Source organism: Acipenser ruthenus, chromosome 10 (assembly GCF_902713425.1).
Source record: "Acipenser ruthenus chromosome 10, fAciRut3.2 maternal haplotype, whole genome shotgun sequence".
NCBI classification, from domain to species: domain Eukaryota; kingdom Metazoa; phylum Chordata; class Actinopteri; order Acipenseriformes; family Acipenseridae; genus Acipenser; species Acipenser ruthenus.
In genome coordinates this window covers 32,503,596-32,527,013 of record NC_081198.1, presented here as the reverse complement: position 1 = coordinate 32,527,013, position 23,418 = coordinate 32,503,596, and the positions used below count along the sequence as shown (strand labels likewise).

Genomic DNA, 23,418 nt, shown 5'->3' with positions numbered 1-23,418 from the left:
GTGGGAGCTACACGCACTAAAGCTGGGAGAGAGTTCCAAAGAGTCGGAGCCATGAAGCTAAGAGAGAGCTCTCTGAGTGCGGTGCACTTTTGCTTGGGTATAACAAGCATACCAGAGTCAGAGGACCTCAGCTTGTGTGCAGGGACATAGCGGGTCAACAGGTTGGAGAGATACTCTGGACCTGTGTGATGAAGGGCCTTGTAGGCAAGCAGGAGAATTTTGAAAGTAATCCTGAACTTTACAGGTAGCCAGTGCAGCTGGGCAAGATAGGGGGTAATGTGATCATGTTTTTTTACGTCTGGTAAGGATCCTAGCAGTCACATATTGAACCAGCTGCAATCGGAAGTACACCAAGGCTTCGTACAGTGGGGGAAGGCAGCAATATTGAGATTCTTGAGTTGAGTTTTTGATCCTACTAGAAGTAGTTCAGATTTTTTGGTGTTGAGCTGAAGAAAACTGGTAGACATCCAGGCCTCGATGACTTGCATGCAAGCTGAGAGGCGGACCATGGCAGAGGGACATCCAGGGTCTAGTTTTAGGTAGAGCTGTGTGTCCTCTGCATAGGAATGAAACATGAGGCTATGTTGGCGGGTGAGGTGACCCAAGCACCGAGGCACTGAGGACATCGAGCACCGAGGGTGCTGGGGACAGGCGCCTAGCCTTAACCATGTGCAGTAACACAACTCGGGGTAGCACGTAGCATACGCCAAGGTGCAGTGCGGGCAACAGCCTGGCAGCGCACAGCATACACCAGAGTGGAGCACAGGCTCAAGGGCTGCGGTAGGCGGCTGAACTTCTAAGAGAAGGCCCAAAGCACCGAGGTGGGTGGACTGAGACAGCCAGTGAAGTCTACTCAACAGTAGGACAAGGTAGAACCAGGCCCCGGTGGAGGTGCAAGAGCAGTAGAAGAAAAACACACACACACACACATACATAACAGTCAAGCTGTGGGGGTAGAACAATCACCACGCCAGATGGGTGGACTGTGAAAAATTAGGCCAAGCGCACCAAGCGGGTGGGCAAGCCGAGTCAACAGGCGGAGTCGAATCAACAGCGGGATGTGGCAGAGCCGGGCCCCGGTGGAGGAAATCATGCGTCTTTTTTTTTTTTTTTTAGCTGCAAATAGCAGGAGAAAAACACACACAACAGTAGATGCTGCAGGGTTAGAAAGCAGTGTGTGACGCCAAGTGATGCAGACTGGTGAAAGAAGAAAGAAAGATTTAACAAAGCACAGTTGCGTAATGATTATAGCTCATTTAATTTTCCTTGTCAGGGTATGAATACTTTTGAATTAGCATTTTTGTAGTTTTGCAAAAAAAATTGCGGAAATAAATAATTGTAGACTTTTTTTCCGCAGCCACAAAAGCAAAACTTTTGCTAAAACGATTTTTCCTATAATTTGTTTTCGAGAAATTTCTAGAAATTGTACATTTCCATTGGAGTATGTTAACTTTTGACTATAACTGTATATATGTGAACACTATTGATTTATTATTATTATTATTATTATTATTATTATTATTATTATTATTATTATTATTATAGCTATTTGCCTGGTGTGAGTTCCGATATATTTGTTATGTTGTTGATATTAGTTTAAAAATAAGTAATGCTAATTAAAAATAAAGTTTATAGATACAGATGAAGTTTTGGTAGGTAGTAGATTTTGAGGATTATACATGTCATATTCTGCTACCGGAAGCACATTTTGACAGGGTAGCAAAAATTGACGTTACACTGGCATCAAATAACATAACAAATATAGTTAAAACCAAATAATTCCATTAAAAAGTGTTCTACTCACAGAACTCCCTCTGCCTCTCCGTTAAGCTGCTCTGAATGTGTTCTTTACTTTCACAATGTGTGCAGACTTCCTCTGCTGAGCAGAAAGCTGGTGTAACTATTTACAAAGGAAGAAACCAGCCACAATTATTATTAGTTTCTTTGTTTGTTTACTGTTCAAATATTATGGTGTCTGCAGGCAAAACCAGCTTTCTGTTAAAATATATATCTGCAAAACTTATAAATGCATTCGGTTTATCTGAACATTATAGACTCGATGCAGTATAGTTTATCAGATACGCAGATTTTTAAAATGTTGCTTCAGTAACAGTAACTTAAACACTAAAGAAAAGTTGAGTGCTTGAACTAGTAAAAACTTCAGCATAAGACGTTTGTTGTTTATGGAGTTTTTGCTAGCTCTATCAGATTTTTGACATGGATAGTGTAACGGATGTGCAATGGATGTATTGTTTATTTTTTTAATGTAATAAGATTGAGTTTTATTGTGTGATTTTTATCATTTTTACTGTTGCACTGTCCCTTTAAACCCCAGGGAGAGTACTGGCCTCCATAGTAATTGCGCTGCTAACTCGTAACTTTTCAAGTGTAATACTGATGCGTTGTGAATTGGCCAAAGCGCTAGAAGTTAATGGTAAACTACTACTATTCATATTGAATAGTTTGGTCTGCTCTATATTGGAGTGGTTTCAGTGAAGTATCCCTCGTGCTCTTAGACGTCGGTCGCAATTGTATGGGGTTGATTACAAAAGAGAATGTGCATTGTCTGTGTTCTGAGTTGGTAATTACGATCCTGTGAATTTTTATGTTATATCTGAGCGCTGTATACGAATTTCTTTTCTGTGTTACTGGTTGTTTTAGACTTTTAGAGTAGCATCTCTGTCCTGATTATCCCAACTGTAATTGTGTATGTGTTTACAATGTATAGTTATAAGCGGCCTGTTAACTTTTGATTGCACCCTTGCACTTTATCAACTTGTGTATTAACTAAAATAGCGGCTATTGGAGTGTTTAAGCATTAGGCATTTAGGTTGCATGAAGTTTTCTGTTTTTCTATGAAAATCACTGATTTAGTTTTTTTTTTTTTTCTTTTTAAAGTGTGTTATTTAAGGTTTGATATTTTATCGTTTGGAATTGTGCTGTGAATTATTATTTTTTTATTCAAAAGTGTTGGTGTGACGTTCTAGTTCAAAGTATTCTAGTACTTGGGGTCTGATGGGATCGCTCTTGGTTAAAAATCTGCTGCTATAGTTAAAGGTTGCTGCTATCAAATCTGCTGCTAAAGGTAAAAGCTGTGATATTTTGTTTAAATAAAATTCTTGTTGTTTTTATACCTTGTTGTCCTCACTTTACACACTGAGCTTTCTTGATTTTTAAAGAACCTGTTATTTTATTTGGAGTTATATTTTTAAAGAACCTGTTATTTTATTTGGAGTTATTGGTCATTTAAGATAGTCAATTTAATTATAGGTATAACCGAGGGGGTTATCCTTGGTTAACTATTGAACGGTGTTTTGGAGGGGGGCGCTACAATAGGACATCAGAAGAGGTAACCTAATCATGAAAAACAAAGTCGTTAGACAAGAGTAGAGTATTGCCAGACCCCACCCTCACAACTAACCAAAAAAATGACAAAAACCTTTAGAATTGCCTACCTCTAGGAAAAAAAAAACCTGACAAGCAAAGAATTTAATATGAGGGTGCGAGTTACTGTCTTTTAATTGCAAGCACACACAATTAGGCTTGGGAAATATATCTACTGAATTTATTAAGACAACCCACTGAAATCCAACTTTAAAGAATACGAAGGGGGGGCTCCCGATTGGCGCTCCGCGTGGATTGCAGGATGCGCTCTATAGCCTGGATGTCGCCAGTTCGAGTCCAGGCTATTCCACAGCCGACCGTGGACGGGAGCTCCCAGGGGGCGGCACACAATTTGCAGAGCGTCGCCCGGGGGAGGGAGGGTTAGGTTAGGTTAGGTCGGCCAGGGTGTCCTCGGCTCACCACACACCAGCAACCCCTGTAGTCTGGCCGGGTGCCTGCGGGCTTGCCTGTAAGCTGCCTGAGAGCTGCGTTGTCCTCCGACGCTGTAGCTCTTGGGGGGCTGCATGGTGAGTCCGCAGTGTGAAAAAAGCGGTCGGTTGACGGGACACACTTCGGAGGGCAGTGTGTGTTTGTCTTCGCCCTCCCGAGTCAGCGCAGGGGTGGTAGCGGTGAGCTGAGCTTAAAAAAATAATTGGCCATTCCAAATTGGGAGAAAATAATAAAAATAATTGGCAACAACTAAATTTATATATATAAAAAATAATAGATTCTTGTTAATTGCATAGCCCATGTGCCTATCAGTTTTATGCAATTAACCAGCATTTGCAATTATTAGTAACATGTGTAATACATTTAAGTGTAGACCTGATAACTGTGAAGTACATTTCTTTTGAAAATGGATGTTCCTTATTCTGGTTAAATGCATAAAACTGTTTAGACACACAGGATATTATTAATTGTTTATCTAGCTGACGCCTTTATCCACAGCGACTTACAGAGACTAGGGTGTGTGAACTGTGCAACAGCAACAAAGTCACTTACAACGTCTCACCCGAAAGACGGAGCACAAGGAGGTAAGTGACTTGCCCTTTTCATTAACTTGACCACACAGGAATTCCCATGAATCTACTGCATGTGCAGTTTCTTAAGAAATGTGCTTCCCCTTTTTTAAGTTAACAGGAATATGCAATTATCATGTATGCAATTAACTGGAATACACTGTACCTGTGTAATTCTTAAACCTCTAAAATGAACCTACAGTAATATTATAGCTAAATCAATCAATCAATCAATATTTAATTTATATAACTTTCATAGTGGACCACCATCACAAAGCACTTTACAAGATAGTGAGGAACAATGCATAATACATTAAATACAGTGAAATACAAGGCATAGTACATTAAATACAAACAGTAAAAATAAAATAAAAATGCAAATATATTAAATACAAGGCTAGGGTGGGAATTCTAAACAGTGTGGATGTGTGTGTCATACAGAATCATGCAAATAAGATGGAGTGAAAAAACTGAAATAGCAATTTATACAGCAGCTAATAACATACATCAGGCTTAAAGAGCATTGAAAGCAAAAGAGAACAAGTGGGACTTGAGAGCTGATTTGAAGCAAGCGACTGTGGGAGCTACACGCACTAAAGCTGGGAGAGAGTTCCAAAGAGTCGGAGCCATGAAGCTAAGAGAGAGCTCTCTGAGTGCGGTGCACTTTTGCTTGGGTATAACAAGCATACCAGAGTCAGAGGACCTCAGCTTGTGTGCAGGGACATAGCGGGTCAACAGGTTGGAGAGATACTCTGGACCTGTGTGATGAAGGGCCTTGTAGGCAAGCAGGAGAATTTTGAAAGTAATCCTGAACTTTACAGGTAGCCAGTGCAGCTGGGCAAGATAGGGGGTAATGTGATCATGTTTTTTTACGTCCGGTAAGGATCCTAGCAGTCACATATTGAACCAGCTGCAATCGGAAGTACACCAAGGCTTCGTACAGTGGGGGAAGGCAGCAATATTGAGATTCTTGAGTTGAGTTTTTGATCCTACTAGAAGTAGTTCAGATTTTTTGGTGTTGAGCTGAAGAAAACTGGTAGACATCCAGGCCTCGATGATTTGCATGCAAGCTGAGAGGCGGACCATGGCAGAGGGACATCCAGGGTCTAGTTTTAGGTAGAGCTGTGTGTCCTCTGCATAGGAATGAAACATGAGGCTATGTTGGCGGGTGAGGTGACCCAAGCACCGAGGCACTGAGGACATCGAGCACCGAGGGTGCTGGGGACAGGCGCCTAGCCTTAACCATGTGCAGTAACACAACTCGGGGTAGCACGTAGCATACGCCAAGGTGCAGTGCGGGCAACAGCCTGGCAGCGCACAGCATACACCAGAGTGGAGCACAGGCTCAAGGGCTGCGGTAGGCGGCTGAACTTCTAAGAGAAGGCCCAAAGCACCGAGGTGGGCGGACTGAGACAGCCAGTGAAGTCTACTCAGCAGTAGGACAAGGTAGAACCAGGCCCCGGTGGAGGTGCAAGAGCAGTAGAAGAAAAACACACACACACACATACATAACAGTCAAGCTGTGGGGGTAGAACAATCACCACGCCAGATGGGTGGACTGTTAGGCCAAGCGCACCAAGCGGGTGGGCAAGCCGAGTCAACAGGCGGAGTCGAATCAACAGCGGGATGTGGCAGAGCCGGGCCCCGGTGGAGGAAATCATGCGTCTTTTGTTTTTTTTTTTAGCTGCAAATAGCAGGAGAAAAACACACACAACAGTAGATGCTGCAGGGTTAGAAAGCAGTGTGTGACGCCAAGTGATGCAGACTGGTGAAAGAAGAAAGAAAGATTTAACAAAGCACAGTTGCGTAATGATTATAGCTCAGTTCACAGAAGCAATTGATTTCAGAGTTACTGATTCCAGGGAAGTGGCAAGCCGACTTCCAGCAATATATATATATTTTTAAATAAAGCAGGGGAACTTCAGTAAACTCGAGTGAGAGCTCTTTCATACAGACTCAATCACAGCAACTGTACAGGTTAGTAACTAACCTTACCGTGGTGAGAAGCAAAAGAGGAAGTGAGCTCCTTGAAGTGACTGTTTGTTCCTGGAGGGGCCTATTGGCAGCTCTAATATAAAATGTTTAGTGAATACCTGGCCTGTAGCAGGCTTATCCCAAAAGTATTGTTGCTGGTCGTCTTCGAATTGAAAGGGAACTATATATTAATAACTAATGATTACAGTATGTTGCTATTATTATTTATTTATGTGTTTGCATTCCATTAAATGAGGAATGGTGCAACTCGAATAACAAATTAATCCATGAAATGATTCAGCGAGCGATGTGTGTCCATATTGAGACAGTTGTTATAAAAGTCTGATAACAATTGGGGGTGGAAAAGGACCTTTTGTAAACTGGAAGCTGTTTATGGTGTGTGTTTATAGAAAAAAACAAAAACAACTTGAATGTTATTTTGCTGATGAGAGGTAACTTGTCAGTATTGTTTTCTAGCTTGTTTTTGTGCCAATGGTTTACAACTTAGCAATGCAGTAGATTCCTGTTATTGCATATCCCGTGTGCCTAAAAGTTTTATGCATTTAACCAGAATATTCAATTGTGTGCTTTACAATTGTACGCAAATATCAGGTGTACAATTACATGTACCTCTAATACACTGTATATTGCTGATAATTGCATACTCTGGTTAATTGCATAAAACTGCTAGGCACCTGAACTATGCAATTAACTAGAACCTACTGTAACATGATGTCCTTCATATTATTTAAAGTTGGATTTCAGTGCTACAGTATTTACATGGGTTTTCTCTTCATAAATTCAGTAGATATTGAACATTTCACAAGCCTAAGTGTGTTTGCAAATAAAAAACAGGAGGTCATACCCTCAAACTAAAAAAAAAAATCTTCTCACTTCGGTTGACCCATTTTTTCTAGCGGTATTAGATGCAATTCTAAAGGTTTTCTTGCATTCATCTAGAGGTTTTCTTTGGGGGGGGGGGGGGCAGCACTGAACTCGAGTGCACTGGAACTGACATGTTGAAAAGACCTTTGGTGCAGACTTTAAACTTGTGTCAAACATTGTCAGGATGTTAATAATTAAAAGAGAAATTACAGGTACCGATAACGCTGTATTTTTCAGAACCCAGTTACTTACTGTTTAATATCTTGGTATCCCTGAATAGATGCTCATCTCCTAAAAATCTGCTGAGGATGTTAAGGAGCAGTGGTACCCTAAATATGATTAGTTTACTACCAATACTGAATGATTGGGTGGAGCATTTGTTCTCCATTTTACTGCAAATTTTCCTGAGTGGTGACTGTCTAGACTGATCCAATATTCAATGTAGTGCTATCATTGACAGTCCTTAGCCAGAAAACTATTTTTGATAGCATTATTAGATCATATTTGGGGTACCACAGAAGGTGTCGGACAGACTGCTCAATAAAGTATTCTGAAAATTCTTAGAGGGCGATTATTTATGCAGGCATGTTAAGATTTAGCTGCTTTCTTAGAAAAATAACATTTTGGGGTAGCATTATGCTTGAGATAAATTGCTCATTAAAATGTTTGCATATTTTAAAGAGGAGTCGATTTAGCTATTCAACGAAATCAAGATGTTTAGTAAGGGATCTATCTGAGAGAGGAAAAATGAGCAATATGGGAAGAATGAGTTGTTTCCATAATTTGTGTTGGTTCTGTATGTTGATGGATTACTGGCAGTGCTGCAGCAGCTGATGCTTTTCTTTAGATGGCAACGTGCTGCATTTTTTCTTAACTCCTGTTTTAAAAAACACATTTCACTTTCGATGAACTTGGCCATCGTGACATAAACCTGTGATTCTGCATAGTGCAAACCTCGGATTCTAACCCTGTGGTTGTGCACAGTGCAAACCTGGGATTCTAACCCTGTGGTTGTGCACAGTGCAAACCTGGGATTCTAACCCTGTGGTTGTGCACAGTGCAAACCTGGGATTCTAACCCTGTGGTTCTGCACAGTGCAAACCTGGGATTCTAACCCTGTGGTTGTGCACAGTGCAAACCTGGGATTCTAACCCTGTGGTTGTGCACAGTGCAAACCTGGGATTCTAACCCTGTGGTTGTGCACAGTGCAAACCTGGGATTCTAACCCTGTGGTTGTGCACAGTGCAAACCTGGGATTCTAACCCTGTGGTTGTGCACAGTGCAAACCTGGGATTCTAACCCTGTGGTTCTGCACAGTGCAAACCTGGGATTCTAACTGGGGGGGGGGTAACTGTAAAGGTTCCTTTGTCAGGCAGGTAACGGATTGCATTGTATGTGTAAATTTAGTTTCTATTAAAAAAAGGACTATGGCTAATGTGTAATGTGGAAATCAGAAAGTGTTTCAACAGTGCAAGACAAAGCTTACATATCACATGAGCGTGCTTTTCATCTTGCTAGAGATGGCATCAGAGGAGCTACGGGACCCATAGCTGGATCGTCAAAAAATATTTCAAGCTTCAACCTCAGCAAACTCAAAAGAACATCTCTGTAAAATATAAACTGTGCCGAGAAGTAACTACTTGTAACTGTAACTAAAGTAATACGTTTCTGTAACTAGTTACAATTTTGTTCTAGTAACTTGTAAATGTAACAGATTGCTTTTTAAAAGTAACTTCCCCGACACTGCACCAAACCTAGTATGTTAATTTAAGGGCTATTACCTGCACCTACATTTTTTTATACATACAATACAATAAGTTTCAGAACTCAACATTGCACATAATGTATACCAGGTATCCGAATATGCTTAAAGACATACACTCTGTAAATATCTATTATACTCTATTTACCTTTTGTATAAGACATTGTTTATATAGAAGACATTGGTAAAAGTATTGTATTAGCATCCTGCTCATATCCGTGCATGAATAGACTTATATAGGGGCAGCAGTGTGGAGTAGTGGTTAGGGCTTTGGACTCTTGACCGGAGGGTCTGGGGTTCAGTCCCAAGTGGGGGACACTGCTGCTGTACCCTTGAGCAAGGTAGTTTACCTAGATTGCTCAGGTAAAAACCCAACTGTATAAATGGGTAATTGTATGTAAAAATAATGTGATATCTTGTAACAATTGTAAGTTAAATAATACTACTAATAATATTATATAATCCAGGGTGCAAGGTTTAATCTCTGTGTAAAGGACTAGGACACCTCTGTTTGTTTGATGCTGAATGAAAGCACTACAGTGCATAATCCAGACCCTAATACAGGATTATGTGAACCCACTTTGTCATCTAGCATCCAGAACACCATTCTGAAAAAAAAGCTGCAGAGACTCAGTTTCAGCATGTTCCTTGGAAATAGGCTTGATTGATTGACTACTCATATTTCAATATTAAGTGGAGTGGAAAAAAGTTGTATGAGAAATAAATGTGATCAGAGTGTGATATTGTATGTAAAAATAATGTGATATCTTGGGTAATTGTATGTAAAAATAATGTGATATCTTGTAACAATTGTAAGTCGCCCTTGATAAGAGCGTCTGCTAAGAAATAAATAATAATAATAATAATAATAATAATAATAATAATAATAATAATAATAATAATAATAAATAATAATAACTAAAGTGATATTATCAGGAGCTTGTCACCGTTGAGACGCATTATATTCTGACATTTCAATGTGGTGATAATGAGTGAATAAATGTGTTTCAATGTGTACAAATACTACTTGATATTTTTGTTAATCTGAGACATTTTAAATGTAAGCATAGACATGACCAGTATCCCAATACAGTACAGCACATCTTTTTAGTTGCTTCTTTTATTCAATGAATTTGCCATAGGTAATTTACTATTGGTTTGATGGCATAATCTGACAGATTACAAAGCTGCTTTAGATATGTTTGCCAAGAAGGTGGTCTGGTTTGTCTGCATGCACACTGGTGAACAGGTGTACTGCCTGAACAGCTGATTTGTCTTTACCTGACAGGTTACTGCGTACTGCTGCTTTAGAAAACATGTTGGAGATAAACCTTATTATAAAATAGATCCATAGATAGGAAATGTTACATTACTCATGCAGTGACTGTAGGGTTCATTACCAATCAATGAAACGGAAAAGTTATGGGAAAACAATAACATGTCTGTATGTATAACAGGCCCATTCACAAAGCCCATGACTTATTTAAAGATTTGAATGTTTTTTTTATTTTACATATCTGCCCTAGACTGCAGTTAACAAACTCAAACGCATCAAAACAGGGCTTAAAAGTAATTCACAAGGACTGGGCACATTAATACACAGGACGAGAGTAGTCTGTTTACCTTTAGTGTTCTATAGCATAGCAAAACAAAAAAAGCAAAATGAACCTAATCTAGTGGGTACCTCAGAGAAAATATAAAAAAAAACACATAACAAACTTCCTCTTTGACTACTGCAATTGCACATTGGTTTTTATCAGCTGACCCTTGGTTCAAAAGTCAGAGCTGCTCTCTCACTGGTAATTATCCAGGCAGGTAGAGAGGTGTGTCCTGTAGGTACACAGGAATGTAAAAGTATGTGCTCTGCTGCTATTTGATTAGTGCTTCAACAGAATAAGGATATCCTGCTCTGACGTTTGAGCATGGCTGCACCTGCAGGCTAGGTGGCTATAAGAAGCTGAGGTGTGAGCAGGAACTTCATTGAAAAGGTAGAACAGCTTAATAGAACTTTCACTGCACAGGACAGCCACCTCTGGATCAGGTAAGGTTCAGGTTTGGGGTTAAGCATTTTTTAATTATTATTCTTGATGCTTCAAGTAATGCTATATACATGTGTTTACCAGTTACCAGCATGTTTTAAAAAATATGTTTTTCAAAATACTTTCCTTTAAATGTGAAAAATAAAATATTGTGGTGGATCCGTGGAGTTTACTTTGGAATCTTTATGATTTTTATACTTTGGATAAAAGTTTGTTGAAGTCTCTATAGCATAATGTGTGGGCCTGGAGAAAATAATCCTTTTTCTTTATTCACAGTATACAATATTGTATTTGTTACAAAATAAAATAACTCCCTCTTTATAATGCACATATAGTGAAGCAAAAATGTAACTTTCCGTGAATTAACTATGCATAAAGCACCATGTAATCAACGCTATAATTTTTATAAAAAAAGAGTAACATTCCCACTTGTCGATCATTTTAATTAGCAGTTTTTAAACTATAAATAGCCTGGCTAAACGGCGGTCAGGAGTTCAGTTCGAAGCGACAGAGAAGCAAACCAAGTGCGAGAAGGAGAACGGGTCGGGCGAGGGGAAGAGGGAATGGGCTCACCCCAGGTTCGGCTGCCAGAGCGGGGCTGAAGCCAAGCTGAACCGCCTCGTCTCCCAGAGAAAGCTGCAGCTCCTCTCGCACTGCAGCATGTAATAGGCCTAATATTTATTCATAGTTATAAAACAAATGCTGAATAAGATGTCTGTGTTATAAGTGCCAGCGCAGCTTTTCTTCAGTTCAGATACTGTATCAAAAGGGAGGGACAGAAACGGAGGTTGGACTGAGAAGTTGTTTACAGTTTGAACAACACCAGTACTGTATTTACTGTAGAAATATTGCATGAATCACTGGTATAGGGAATTGGGGGACATGCTGTAGGAGCGTTATATCCGAGGCACGTTATAACCCAGAGCCTTATAACAAGGGAGCACTGTATATATATATATAGTTCAGCACTTAAGACTCTCCAGACAAGCTCAAAGCAACTTTAAAGTGAGGTAAAGGCTGATATAGAGAAATATTATTATAACTTACTATTCAATTGAAATCCCTTTAAACCTGTTTTTATCTGTTTCAGAAAATGAATCCATCTGCCCTGCTTTGTGTATTGTTGATTGCCACTGTTCTGGATGTGGCTTCAATGAGGACAGCAAAAAAGCAGCCCCAGACTCTCTCCCGAGGTGTGTCACTGGCTGGTGACCATGCAGTCCAGGCAAATACCACATACAGTGCATTTGTTAATTCTGCTTGAAATCAGTTAATGCTATATACTTTATCCAAATCATTTTATAAGCTAATGATAGCTTAATGACTTTAACCTTAAGAATGTGTTGTATATATGTTGATTACATTTTACACTCTTGCCAGTGATATTATGGCGTTATTAATCGCTGTTTTTGTCATGTTGAGGCTCGTAGGGTGGGGTGATGAGATTTTGTGGGTCCAAACCTATGAAGAAGCTTTATCAAAAGCAAGAACAAGGTAAAAGTCTTTGTTTCATAAATTACAATGATGCTTTCACAATGAAAGAGATTTGTAAGGAGTTAGCCTAGGCTTCAAACTCATTGGCGTTTTGTTTAAAATGTGTTCAGTCGATATTTATTTATTTATTTATTTATTTATTTTGTACCTTTTTGTACCAGTAGCTTGGTTTGTCTAAAGATTTCTCATGGAGGGCTTTCATTGGGGAAAGCTCAGAGAAAGTTTTTTTTTTTTCGTGCAAAATCAATGCTTTAGCTTATAACAGTTGAGATTCTTGGCAATGGTTTTTTACAACTTTAAAAACCTTGCGATCAATCTGGTGCCATTTTCTGTATGGTTTTACAATTTGACACAGTAAACTGTAAAACTATATTTCCACTATAACGGAAATATGGGTGTAACTTTTTACGCTCTCTTTGCTCGTGTATGTAAAGTGTAACAGCTATTGAGACCAATCTTTCCCTTCTTCTAGTCAGAAACCTCTTATGGTAATCCACCACCTGGATGAATGCCCCCATAGCCAAGGTAAACTCCTAATTATTGCCTCATATAGAGAGACGTGGGGGGTAAAGTAAATGGGAAATAGATTTAACTGCATTATATAAAATGTAATTGAAGGTCTTCCGGTAACATAACCTACAGTTATGGCCAAAAGTGTTGCATCACCCTATACAATGAACACATTTTGCTTCATGAAGTCGAATGAAACCTACTGAATAATGTTACGTTAACATATTGAATTACATGCTGCTTTGTAGTTTTCCATATACTTAACAAAAAACTAACAAAAATGGAAAAATATGGCATTTCGAACATGAAATACTGTGCTACTATGTCTTCCAGTAGACTTTTGCAATATCACTTTGTAGTTTCTTTGATTACATGATATTAAATAAAATATCTAAATTAAGTTCACAGTGTTTTTTTTTTAAATTATTTCTCAATCCTAAAATTCTAGGTGATGCAAAACTTTTGACCATAGCTGTATTATTAATTATTCTTCTTCTTGCAACTTTAACACTATTAAATGAATAAATATGTTGGTTTATTAGGTTACCTCTGGATCACTAGAAAAGAATAAGAGGAATGTGTGAATAATGTGGAATGTGCTCATCCTCTTCTCTTTCCCACCTCAGCACTCAAGAAGATTTTTGCTGCTGATTCGGCAGTGCAGAAGATGGCCCAGGAAGACTTCATCATGCTCAATCTGGTGGTGTCACTCAGACCTCTTCATTCCCCCGGCTGGTTTAATCTTTCCATTACCTGCTTCTGATGGTCCATCAAATCCTCAGCCCTATTTATTTACAGTGCTCCCCCTCTATAAGGCAGCCCTTTCTATCATTAATATAAGGGGGCATGGTCATGGTTTCCATTTGCTTCATAATGTCATTCCATTAGCTCTTGCATTTTCGTTTTAAGGCAGAACACAAATAGTTTCGTAATGATGGCTTCCAACTGTTTGCTTTTGATTTTCGGTGTGTGGTAATGTTGCATAGCTTTAAAACAAATTAATTTAATGACGATTCAAGTTTTATTATAAAACCGTAGCATTAATATGAATCAGCAGCAATATCTATTTAGTATAACAGATGATGCTGCTGATCTGTGCGGCTCAGACTGAATACTGCTTATAAGTCAAACTGGGTTGAGTCTTTGATAGAGTTAAGGCAAGGCTAAGGTACTAGTCGTTTAAATGTTAAATGTTTGTTTTCAGCATGAAACCACAGACAATAACCTGGCTCCAGATGGTCATTATGTTCCCAGAATTATCTTTGTTGGTAAGTGTGCGATATATTACCAGCTGTACTATCTGAAATTCACAGAAGTACAGTAGGAGATTTTGGTTACCTGGGAGAAACTGACAGGATATATGGTTGATTAAAATGGTAACAAAGTATATTCAGTTTCTTGGCAACACCTAGCAACTGGTGAATGGGCAAAGAAATGAAACAGAAAAAGAAAGAAATACAAAACAACACACATTATTAGACATCTGCTTAAAGGGTAATGCTTTTAAGATCAATCAATGCACAATTTTCTCTGTTTTACATTTTTTAAATTGTTTAATTATGCAGCTTTTAAAAGGTACTAGATAACAAAAAACTACAACAACTTTGTGCAGTTATTTTATTATTGTATGCTAATGTCGCAATGTGGAACTTAAAAGCAGAATTGTTTCTTAGAAATATACAATTCTAATGATGTCTATTCTTATTCTCAGATCCTTCTCTGACTGTAAGAGCTGACATTGCTGGCCAGTACAGCAACAGACTATATGCTTATGAACCAGAGGATATGATAATCTGTAAGTGCCTGGGGGGGGGGGGGGGGGGGGGGGGGGTAATGTATTCATATGAGATTTTCAGTTTGGGAATTAAAGAAACTTTTAGACTCAATTAGAAAGGCCCAGAAAGCCATGGTTTTTGATTTACAAAACACACACAGTACATAAAGCAATGGTTTGGGTTTTACAGGACACACACAGTATCTGTTTAACACACAGACGTAACGTGCAAAAATATGATGGTCTTAAAATATAGGGTACGCTTTTTAAAGCTCTGTTTTGTTTCTTGTATTATAACACACCTTGAATTTCCTTTGTCAAAAGTAAAAAAAGCACTGCCTGATGAAGTAATGGTTAGACAGAAATTGATATGTTTAAAATGTGTGTTATGCCAAACACACTACTACATTAAGAATTTTCATTTAAAATTACTTATAAAGGGCCCCTCTAGTAAGATATGAATGTTGTGATAGAACAAGACTGAATATCTTAAGTCACAATGGGGTCTATTTATAAAGGGTTAATGCCTGTCGAAATGAGAAAACAGCACATGATCAGATTTCATCCATAGCCGCCTATTTAATGGCAGTTGCTATTCATAAGAGAGAATTCAGATGCGTCATTAAGCCCCAGCGATTTTATGAAGGCATGTTTTTAACGAATTGAGAGAAAGGCTAACAATTACCTCATTAGCATAAAGTTTTCATTGGTCCTGAGCGTCAACCTGCTTTTCATAAGCATGAACTACAGCAAAATGCTGTTGATAACTAGGAGTTATTGAATGCTTTCTACGGTCAAGTCTAAATTAAGGACAGCCTCGGCAGACTTTTTTTTAAAGACCTATTTTATTACTACACTTGCTCTGTTTAACATACCCATGATTAACACTGCCTATTTAGAAAAAAAAATCTGTAGCTTTATATGTATGCTTTATATATATATGTATTCTCTGACATTATCATTCTGAAACAGCGCTGTGAAGCAGAGAGCAAGTGAGAGACTGAGAATACAGTTATTTTATTATTATTATTATTTCTTTGCCGTGATCCGCGGTTGACAGCAGTCCTTTTTTAAATTTATTTTACCTGTGTTAACAATAAACAGTTTGGACGAATACTGCCTGTGTGAACCTGTTTATTTTCATGGAGCGTAACAATATACAGTATACCAGTGCTGCTGATGCAGTCGGTGGGAAATTTGGGCTTGCTTGGTATTGCAAAAAACACTGCGCGATCAGTGTTTGAAAAGGAGTCTTTTTGTGTGTGTGTGTACAGTGTTCAATACGGCATGAAACTTTCACTGATTCATAAACATAAATTCGCCCCTGATTGATTCCCAGCTTTAAGCGGGGTTTATTAATAATAATAATAATAATAATAATAATAATAATAATAATAATAATAATAATAATAATAATTTGTAAGATTAACATTTCAAGTTTTCAAAATTATTATTATTATTATTATTATTATTATTATTATTATTATTATTATACTAGAAGAATTACAGTATTATTCAAATATCCTCCTACAGTGCTTTTAAACAAAATTCGTTTTATTATGGTAGTCAGCAAGTATTTTTATGAATAGGGGATTTTAAAAAAGTGCTGTGAAATCAATATTTTCATAACCTTTTCAGAAAAGATTTCTAAATCAATATAAACTTAAACCTTACAAGCTCACCTATGGCTGTTTCAAATGGTTCTTTTTCAGTGGCCAAAAACATGGTGAGAGCCAAGAAACTGCTCCACACTGAGCTGTAAGAGCCTGAAGCCCCAGCCCACCCCCAAGCTGCTACTGACTCACAACTTCTGAGAGGTTACACTGCATTGATGTATCAACGGATTCTAATACAATAATAATGTGATATATATCAGATTAACACCTGTAAGTTGCCTTGGATAAAGGTGTCAAATAAACTAATAATAATAATAATATAATTGTGCTTTTTCAGTTAATAAAAAGTGGTGTAAAAATCCCCAACCTGTGTATTTCTTTCTGTTTTGTTTTTCTATGAGGGACCTCAGTGTACTGAAGTTTCAGAACTGAGTCATACAATGTTTCAAGCTGTTTGATGGTGTTGTTGGTCACATAACCAAGCCTGTCTTAAAGGGGTTGAAGCTAACAACATATTTCCACAAACCTTGCCAGTTGTGCACTTCCATTCCATGTATAGGTCTCAGGTGTATAGTTTGGAAAGAAACTTATGTTGTACCAAAATAAAAATAATAATAACAAAAAAAAAGACCAAGGAAGTGCAACACAAATAGACGCTGACTTCAAAGAAAAGAAATACATTTTCAAATAGTGTTTTATTTTTTATTTTTAAACCTTAAAACCACTCTGAGCCATTACATTAGTACAACCCAATGCTTCCTGTGTTATTGCTTCTGTGATATATGGTGGATTTGACCATAGATGCCTTGCTACTGCACTCTTCTAAACTGAAAATTAAGTAAAAACAGATGTAACAAGTAGAGGCATTTTACTTTTATTTTGTTCTGGCCCGTAAATCAAATACCAAAATTACTATATGGCCCGCCTCAGTAACACTGAGTTTGACACCCCTGGTCCCCACCATAATATAGCAAAGTACAGTGCTTTTCTGCAGTTCCAGATTTTGACCTCAAGGCTGTGCTAAAACATTACCTATTTGAGTTGTGGAATTATATACCAAAGTCAGTGTACTTTACTTTGAATATGGGACGTGTACTATCAGTTACATCAGTAACATTCATATACTAGAGCAATACAGTGAATAAAACGTTTAAGATATCAGTATCTTTTAAAGGAGTTGACACAATCTCCCTTTCCTAAAACCATGCTGACTGTCTCCCAGGATACTGTTACCATATAGGCAATTTTCCATTTTGGATCTTATTATAGTTTCCATAAATTTACATATAATAGAAGTCAGGCTTATTGGTCTGTAGTTACCTGGTTCCCTTTTTGTGGATCGGTATTACGTTTGCAATTCACCAGTCTGTCGGTACAACCCGTTTCAAGAGACTGTTGCATGCTCTTGGTTAGCGGTTTGTAAATAACTTCTTTCATTTCTTTGAGTACTATTGGGAGGATCTCATCTGGTCCAGGGGGATTTGTTTATTTTAAGAGCTCCTAGTCCCTTTAACACTTCTGCCTCTGTTATGCTACTCTGACGTTCATTTTGCCAACACTTCTTACTGTTATCATAGCCTAGGTTATTTTTAACAATGGCAAACAACAGGAACTGCAGAGACAGCCTTTTTGATTGATGAACATGTGTTTTGTATACATGAAACGGTCCTATTGTTACTAAAGACACCAACAACAACCAACAATCTATGTATCCTGAAGTCAAATGACAGATTAAAAGATTGAGAGACTTAGGTAAAGTTGTAATAACAAAATTATTTATTAAAATTGATTTATTTTAACAGCACACAAAGCAACAAGGATTGGGTTGTACATATACTGGTAGTCAGTACAAATAAACAATCCAAAGTCAATTAGTTCAATTGGTACCAATAACAAATTTTGCAATTACATAGGTAGATATCAATCAAGAATGAGGTAAATATCTCAATCAGTATAAAATCTTGCAGCAGTACTATCACTATATAGTAGAATGGACAATGGACCAAAGAGTAATAGTGAAAAGAAATTAATAAACCAATACAATGTGAACAAGAATAGTGACTAGAGCTCTATACCACGTGTACATTAAAAACAAATATGTCTTGTATATAACAGATACATATTTACTTGTGCCATTGGCAGATTTTACAATTTTTAGGGATTTTATCTTCTCATTCACATTATTAGACATCCAGATTTTTAATTTAGAAAATGAATTTAATGACTGGGTATTTTTGATAAACATGCTACCACAATATACAGAAATAATTTAAGGGATTGGTTTGTATTTTTTAATAATTCAAACGCATGTTTGGAAGTGTTTTTTTTATTATTACTGTAACATAAAGAATGAATAACTATATTATGCAAAATGCCTATTCTTCCTCACTGCCAGTACTGCAGGATTTCTGGTTAGGCATGAGATGACAACCGAAAAATGTGCTTCTGACCTCAGCTCACAACCCCAGCGGTCTTGAAAAGGCACCTCGGTATTTAATGTATACAATTACTATTGTGGTAGGAATTTTACCAACATTTAAAAATGACGTTTAATAGTGTCTAAAAATACAAAAATAAAACATGTCTGAAACCAATAGGCCATTGAGTTCATTCATCCAAGATTACACAGTTGCACTGCTAGTCTAGCAACCTGAGCAGCTACCTTTTGTAAAAGTTACCTAGTTAACTCTTGAGTGAGAATCGTGATTAGGTGCATCAAGTGACTGTCAATGAATTATGTTGTCAAAGCAACTCTACAAAAACCGTTACACATATAGGCTTTGACCTTTGTGTAACTGTAACAGGGTCAAGAATGCCCTGTTCACATTTATTTTACACTTGTATGATATTATTATTATTATAATTGTATCCATTGATTTGATTAGTCCACGTTTTATGTTGACACTTTATAATTGATTTGTATCACGTTCTGTTGGCTTCTCCACTTGTTTCCCTCGATCTGCCTTATTGGCTACTGACTAACTGAATCATTGATAAATGTACGCACCTGAATATAAATAGCACACATCTCTTGCAAAAGGGATGGCCATCCTGGGGTTTGTGTCTGTCTGTGCAGGAGTGGGAACACATCATTTGGAGTTTGGAATGGCGAGTAAGAGAGTGAAATGGACTAGTAAACGGAGTTTCCCGACATTAAGTATGGGCTGATTGTATGCCGGTGTTGAATAATGAACATGAGCGACTTGAGTGTTTTTAGCCTGTCAGTAGCCGACCGGAATTCACTGTTTTTCCGTGTTATGAACATGTATATTCCCTCTATTTGCTGGGTAGCAGCATTAATGCACTTGCATGTTGCTAAATACATCATGATTTCAGTTAATATGAACCTTGTTATTACCTGTTTGAAGTCTCGCTACCTATTTACAGGTGAATGGAAAACAAGTACCTTTTCAATAACGTGTTGCTATTACTGGATTTTTACAATAAACACACTTCTACTGAATTTATTTGTGTGATTTTCTTGGCGACCTTGTTCCTGCCATTTTAGATCTGTTGTCTGAACAAAAAGAACCTGAAGGTATCCTATCATTTGTTCTGCGCCTCATCGCATTGAACTGGCGTAGTCACTCTACATTCTGTGACATTTAAGGCATGTGTGCTATTTCTGTACGCCCCATGCAAGGGAGGTGTTACATAACTTAAGGTAGCAGCCTGCATGGAAATTATAAGTGAAACTGGCAAAAGCCCCAGTTTCATATTGGAATGACGAGACTGAGTTTTGCAGAGCTTGTGCAGTGTTGTTTGTGCTATGAGAATTGCAGCATTCACTTCACAGCTTACACAGCTTGTTTTCCCTTGACTTACTGCAGCACGGTTGAAAGGAGTCTTGCTCGCTCAAATTCAGTACAGAAGGCTTGATAGCATGCACATGCTCTGATATACTATGTTAATTATAGGTCATAGTTATACAGCCAAGTATTTGAGGTGTCTTTCAATGTATTGCTTGGTGTTAGTTAGCTTACCGTATCTGAAATGTGAAACTATACAAAAATTCACCTGACAAATTTCTTTTAGCGTCCCTTTTGTAACAAACCTAAAAATATGAATGTTTTTTAAATGATTCTTTTAGCTTGATAGGATATACAGTACACCACATTTTACTATATAGTATTAAATTGCATGGGATGCCAATTTGTTGTATCTCTTGGGGGGGTGGGGGTGGGGGTGGAGGAGGGAAGCCTGTGTGTAATACTGGTACTGTAATACTTGCAATACATTTGCCTGCCCAGGCCAGCTTTCCAGGACTGGTTTTCTCTCATTTTGGTAATATTACATCTTTATATCTTTTTGACAAAGGCACCATTTTGCTGCTACTGCTATGGGCAAAAGTTTTGCATCACCTAGAATTTTAGGATTGAAACTAATAAAAAAATTAAATAAATATATATAACGTAATTTAGATCTTTATGTAACCTCATATAATAAAAGAAACTACATAATGATATCACAAAAGTAATAATAGTAGTACAGTGTTTCATGTTAGATTTCAGAATGTCTTCTGTCAGTTTTTTGTTAAGTATATGGAAAACTACTAAGCGGTACGTAATTCAATATGTTAACGTAACATTATTCAGCACGTTTCATTCGACTTTATGAAGCAAAAGTAGTTAATTCTATAGAGTGATGCAAAACTTGTGGCCAAAGTTCTTTACTCTCATAAATTCATTTGATTTGGAAATGTGGATACGCCTTCAAAATGGTGGTGGAAAAAAATCCTGTAACAAAACGTTTCCCCAAATACATACCCGCTGTGTTACACATAACAACCTAATGAATAGTTTTTTTGGTTGAGGTCGTATGCTCACTGTAAGGGAATACATTTTGTTTTTGACAAGGTAATAAAGGTATTGCAGATTACAGCTCAGTTACAATTTATAACTTCAAATCTGATAATAATGATATGTACACTACATTTAAAAACACTTGTACAATAGCTATATTAACAAGTTATTCATCAGTGTATATTTATAATGTACGGTTTTATTATATTCTGAGTTGAATAAGGTATTGTATTAATGTAGTTAATGTAAAAATTGTATATACTTGCCATAGAGATAAAGAGTGATAAAGGTAGTGGCTAAAGCTAGTAGAACACATACTCTTCAGTTTGTTGATCTCTTGGAGAAGGACTCCCTTCTTGTAAAACATTCTTTTTCTGGCTGTAAATAAAACCAATAATGAATAACAGTTATGTAAATGATTTAATATGTGTTGTGGAAACTATTGCATGCACTGATCCATGTCCATTTACTGATTTACAGGGACATTGTGAGGATACTTGATTTTTAAATCTGTGGTAAACCGAAGTTACTGTTTAACCTTTTGCAGGTGGAAATTCTACTCTTTTGAGGTCCGACTGGCAAGACTGGACTTTAGGGCATGTATCAGAGCAAATAATCTCCTGAAATATACAGTATTATACCTTTCTAAAATGCTGAGGGTCTGAAGATTATTAAGAAGAAAAGCATACACTACAAATACCTAGTTTGAATGTGTCAGTGTGTTGTGTGGCTATGTTTGGTCTGAATCCTACAACTGCCTAACAAATGTGCTATGCCCATTGACTTGGACTCCCGTTAATTACCTCCTGTGATCTGCACTGATACCAGCCTACCCAACGTTACAAGTGCACCTCAACATAACATACATATAACAGGGTCAGGTGCTGTACCAATAAACCCATATTCTCCTGGATTATCCCCCAAGGTACATCCACATTGCTATAATCTCTCTGCACTTCTCCCATGCTCACTCACTATCTGTGCCAATGCGCATTAGGGAGTGACGTCACCACATAGTATCAGAGCTAATGACGCAACTTAAAGGCATACAAATCCTGTAAAAGGATAATTACACAGTCCATAACGACATGAGGACCAGGTTTTCTTCATGAGGCCCAGGTTTTCTTCATGAAGCCCAGGTTTTCTTCATGAGGACCAGGTTTTCTTCATGAGGACCAGGTTTTCTTCATGAGGACCAGGTTTTCTTCATGAGGCCCAGGCTTTCTTCATGAGGACCAGGTTTTCTTCATGAGGACCAGGTTTTCTTCATGAGGCCCAGGCTTTCTTCATGAGGCTCAGGTTTTCTTCATGAGGCCCAGGCTTTCTTCATGAGGCCCAGGTTTTCTTCATGAGGCCCAGGTTTTCTTCATGAGGCCCAGGCTTTCTTCATGAGGCTCAGGCTTTCTTCATGAAGCCCAGGCTTTCTTCATGAGGCCCAGGTTTTCTTCATGAGGCCCAGGCTTTCTTCATGAGGCTCAGGCTTTCTTCATGAGGCCCAGGCTTTCTTCATGAGGCCCAGGCTTTCTTCATGAGGCTCTGTCCAGTGTGTCAGCCTCTTTGACGGTTGGAGAGAGCGTCTGATCAACCTTAAGGAATTTTTTGTCTGGCAGTGGAATCTTATAAATCCTTGTAAATCCTTTTTTAGTATTTACCATGTGTCGTCGTGGAAAGGGAAACCACAATATATAGGTACCACCAGATACTTAAGTTTAGACTAAATTTGCTGCGCTGGAGAGGAAGTTTCTGCACAACAACACTAGTTCCAGGTGCACTCAGAAAGGGAGGCTGGGGTTAGATTTACCTTATCAGGCCTTAAATGTTGGAGGGTAGGTCAGGTATTTCAGTACATGTAGGGCAGCTCTTTCCGTTAACCAATGCAAAACAAACATACTAAAGTAACACAAATCTGACTGAGAGTGAAGGAGCATATAAACCCTACGATTAAACCGGTTGTCTAATTACTTTAACCAAAACAAAATAGAGGCAAATCTGTAGGATACAAAAGAACCAAAAGGAAGTCAATATAGTGCTGTAAGTAACTCTGGCTCACCAACCCGCAGGTTGGAGTGGGGGAAGAGGGATGTCGGATGGAACCTGAAACAAGAGTCTTTGAGGATTTGTTCAAATGTTAGAAATCGCATTGAGACTTTCTTTTTCTT

The 23,418-nt window shown here is 38.0% G+C and overlaps 2 protein-coding genes across 6 annotated transcripts in view; one reads left to right on the top strand and one right to left on the bottom strand.

Annotated features, from left to right (window-relative positions):
• The first annotated feature begins 10,918 nt into the window (after positions 1-10,918).
• Positions 10,919-16,817, top strand: LOC117403983 (anterior gradient protein 3-like). 2 transcript variants are annotated; one of them, XM_059032047.1, is made up of 8 exons: positions 10,919-11,065; positions 12,154-12,256; positions 12,494-12,557; positions 13,030-13,082; positions 13,694-13,767; positions 14,272-14,335; positions 14,779-14,862; positions 16,554-16,817. In XM_059032047.1, the coding sequence occupies exons 2-8, from the start codon at positions 12,157-12,159 to the stop codon at positions 16,601-16,603; spliced, it is 489 nt and encodes a 162-aa protein (XP_058888030.1). In that variant the 5' UTR covers positions 10,919-11,065; positions 12,154-12,156; the 3' UTR covers positions 16,604-16,817. The 2 variants fall into 2 exon arrangements, with proteins under 2 accessions (XP_058888030.1, XP_033862441.1); XM_034006550.3 differs by having other exon boundaries at positions 13,694-13,770.
• Positions 16,818-18,210: 1,393 nt separating this feature from the next.
• The window catches only part of LOC117403959 (integrin beta-2-like), a 41,932-nt gene continuing 36,724 nt past the window's right edge, over positions 18,211-23,418 (bottom strand). For all 4 annotated transcript variants that reach the window (XR_009329708.1, XM_059032045.1, XM_059032044.1 and 1 more), the window contains one exon: positions 18,211-21,637. Coding sequence is in view for 3 of the 4 variants with exons in the window: in XM_059032045.1 (XP_058888028.1) it covers positions 21,581-21,637 (57 nt within the window). In the remaining variant the exon portion in view is untranslated. The remainder of the gene's footprint in view (positions 21,638-23,418) is intronic.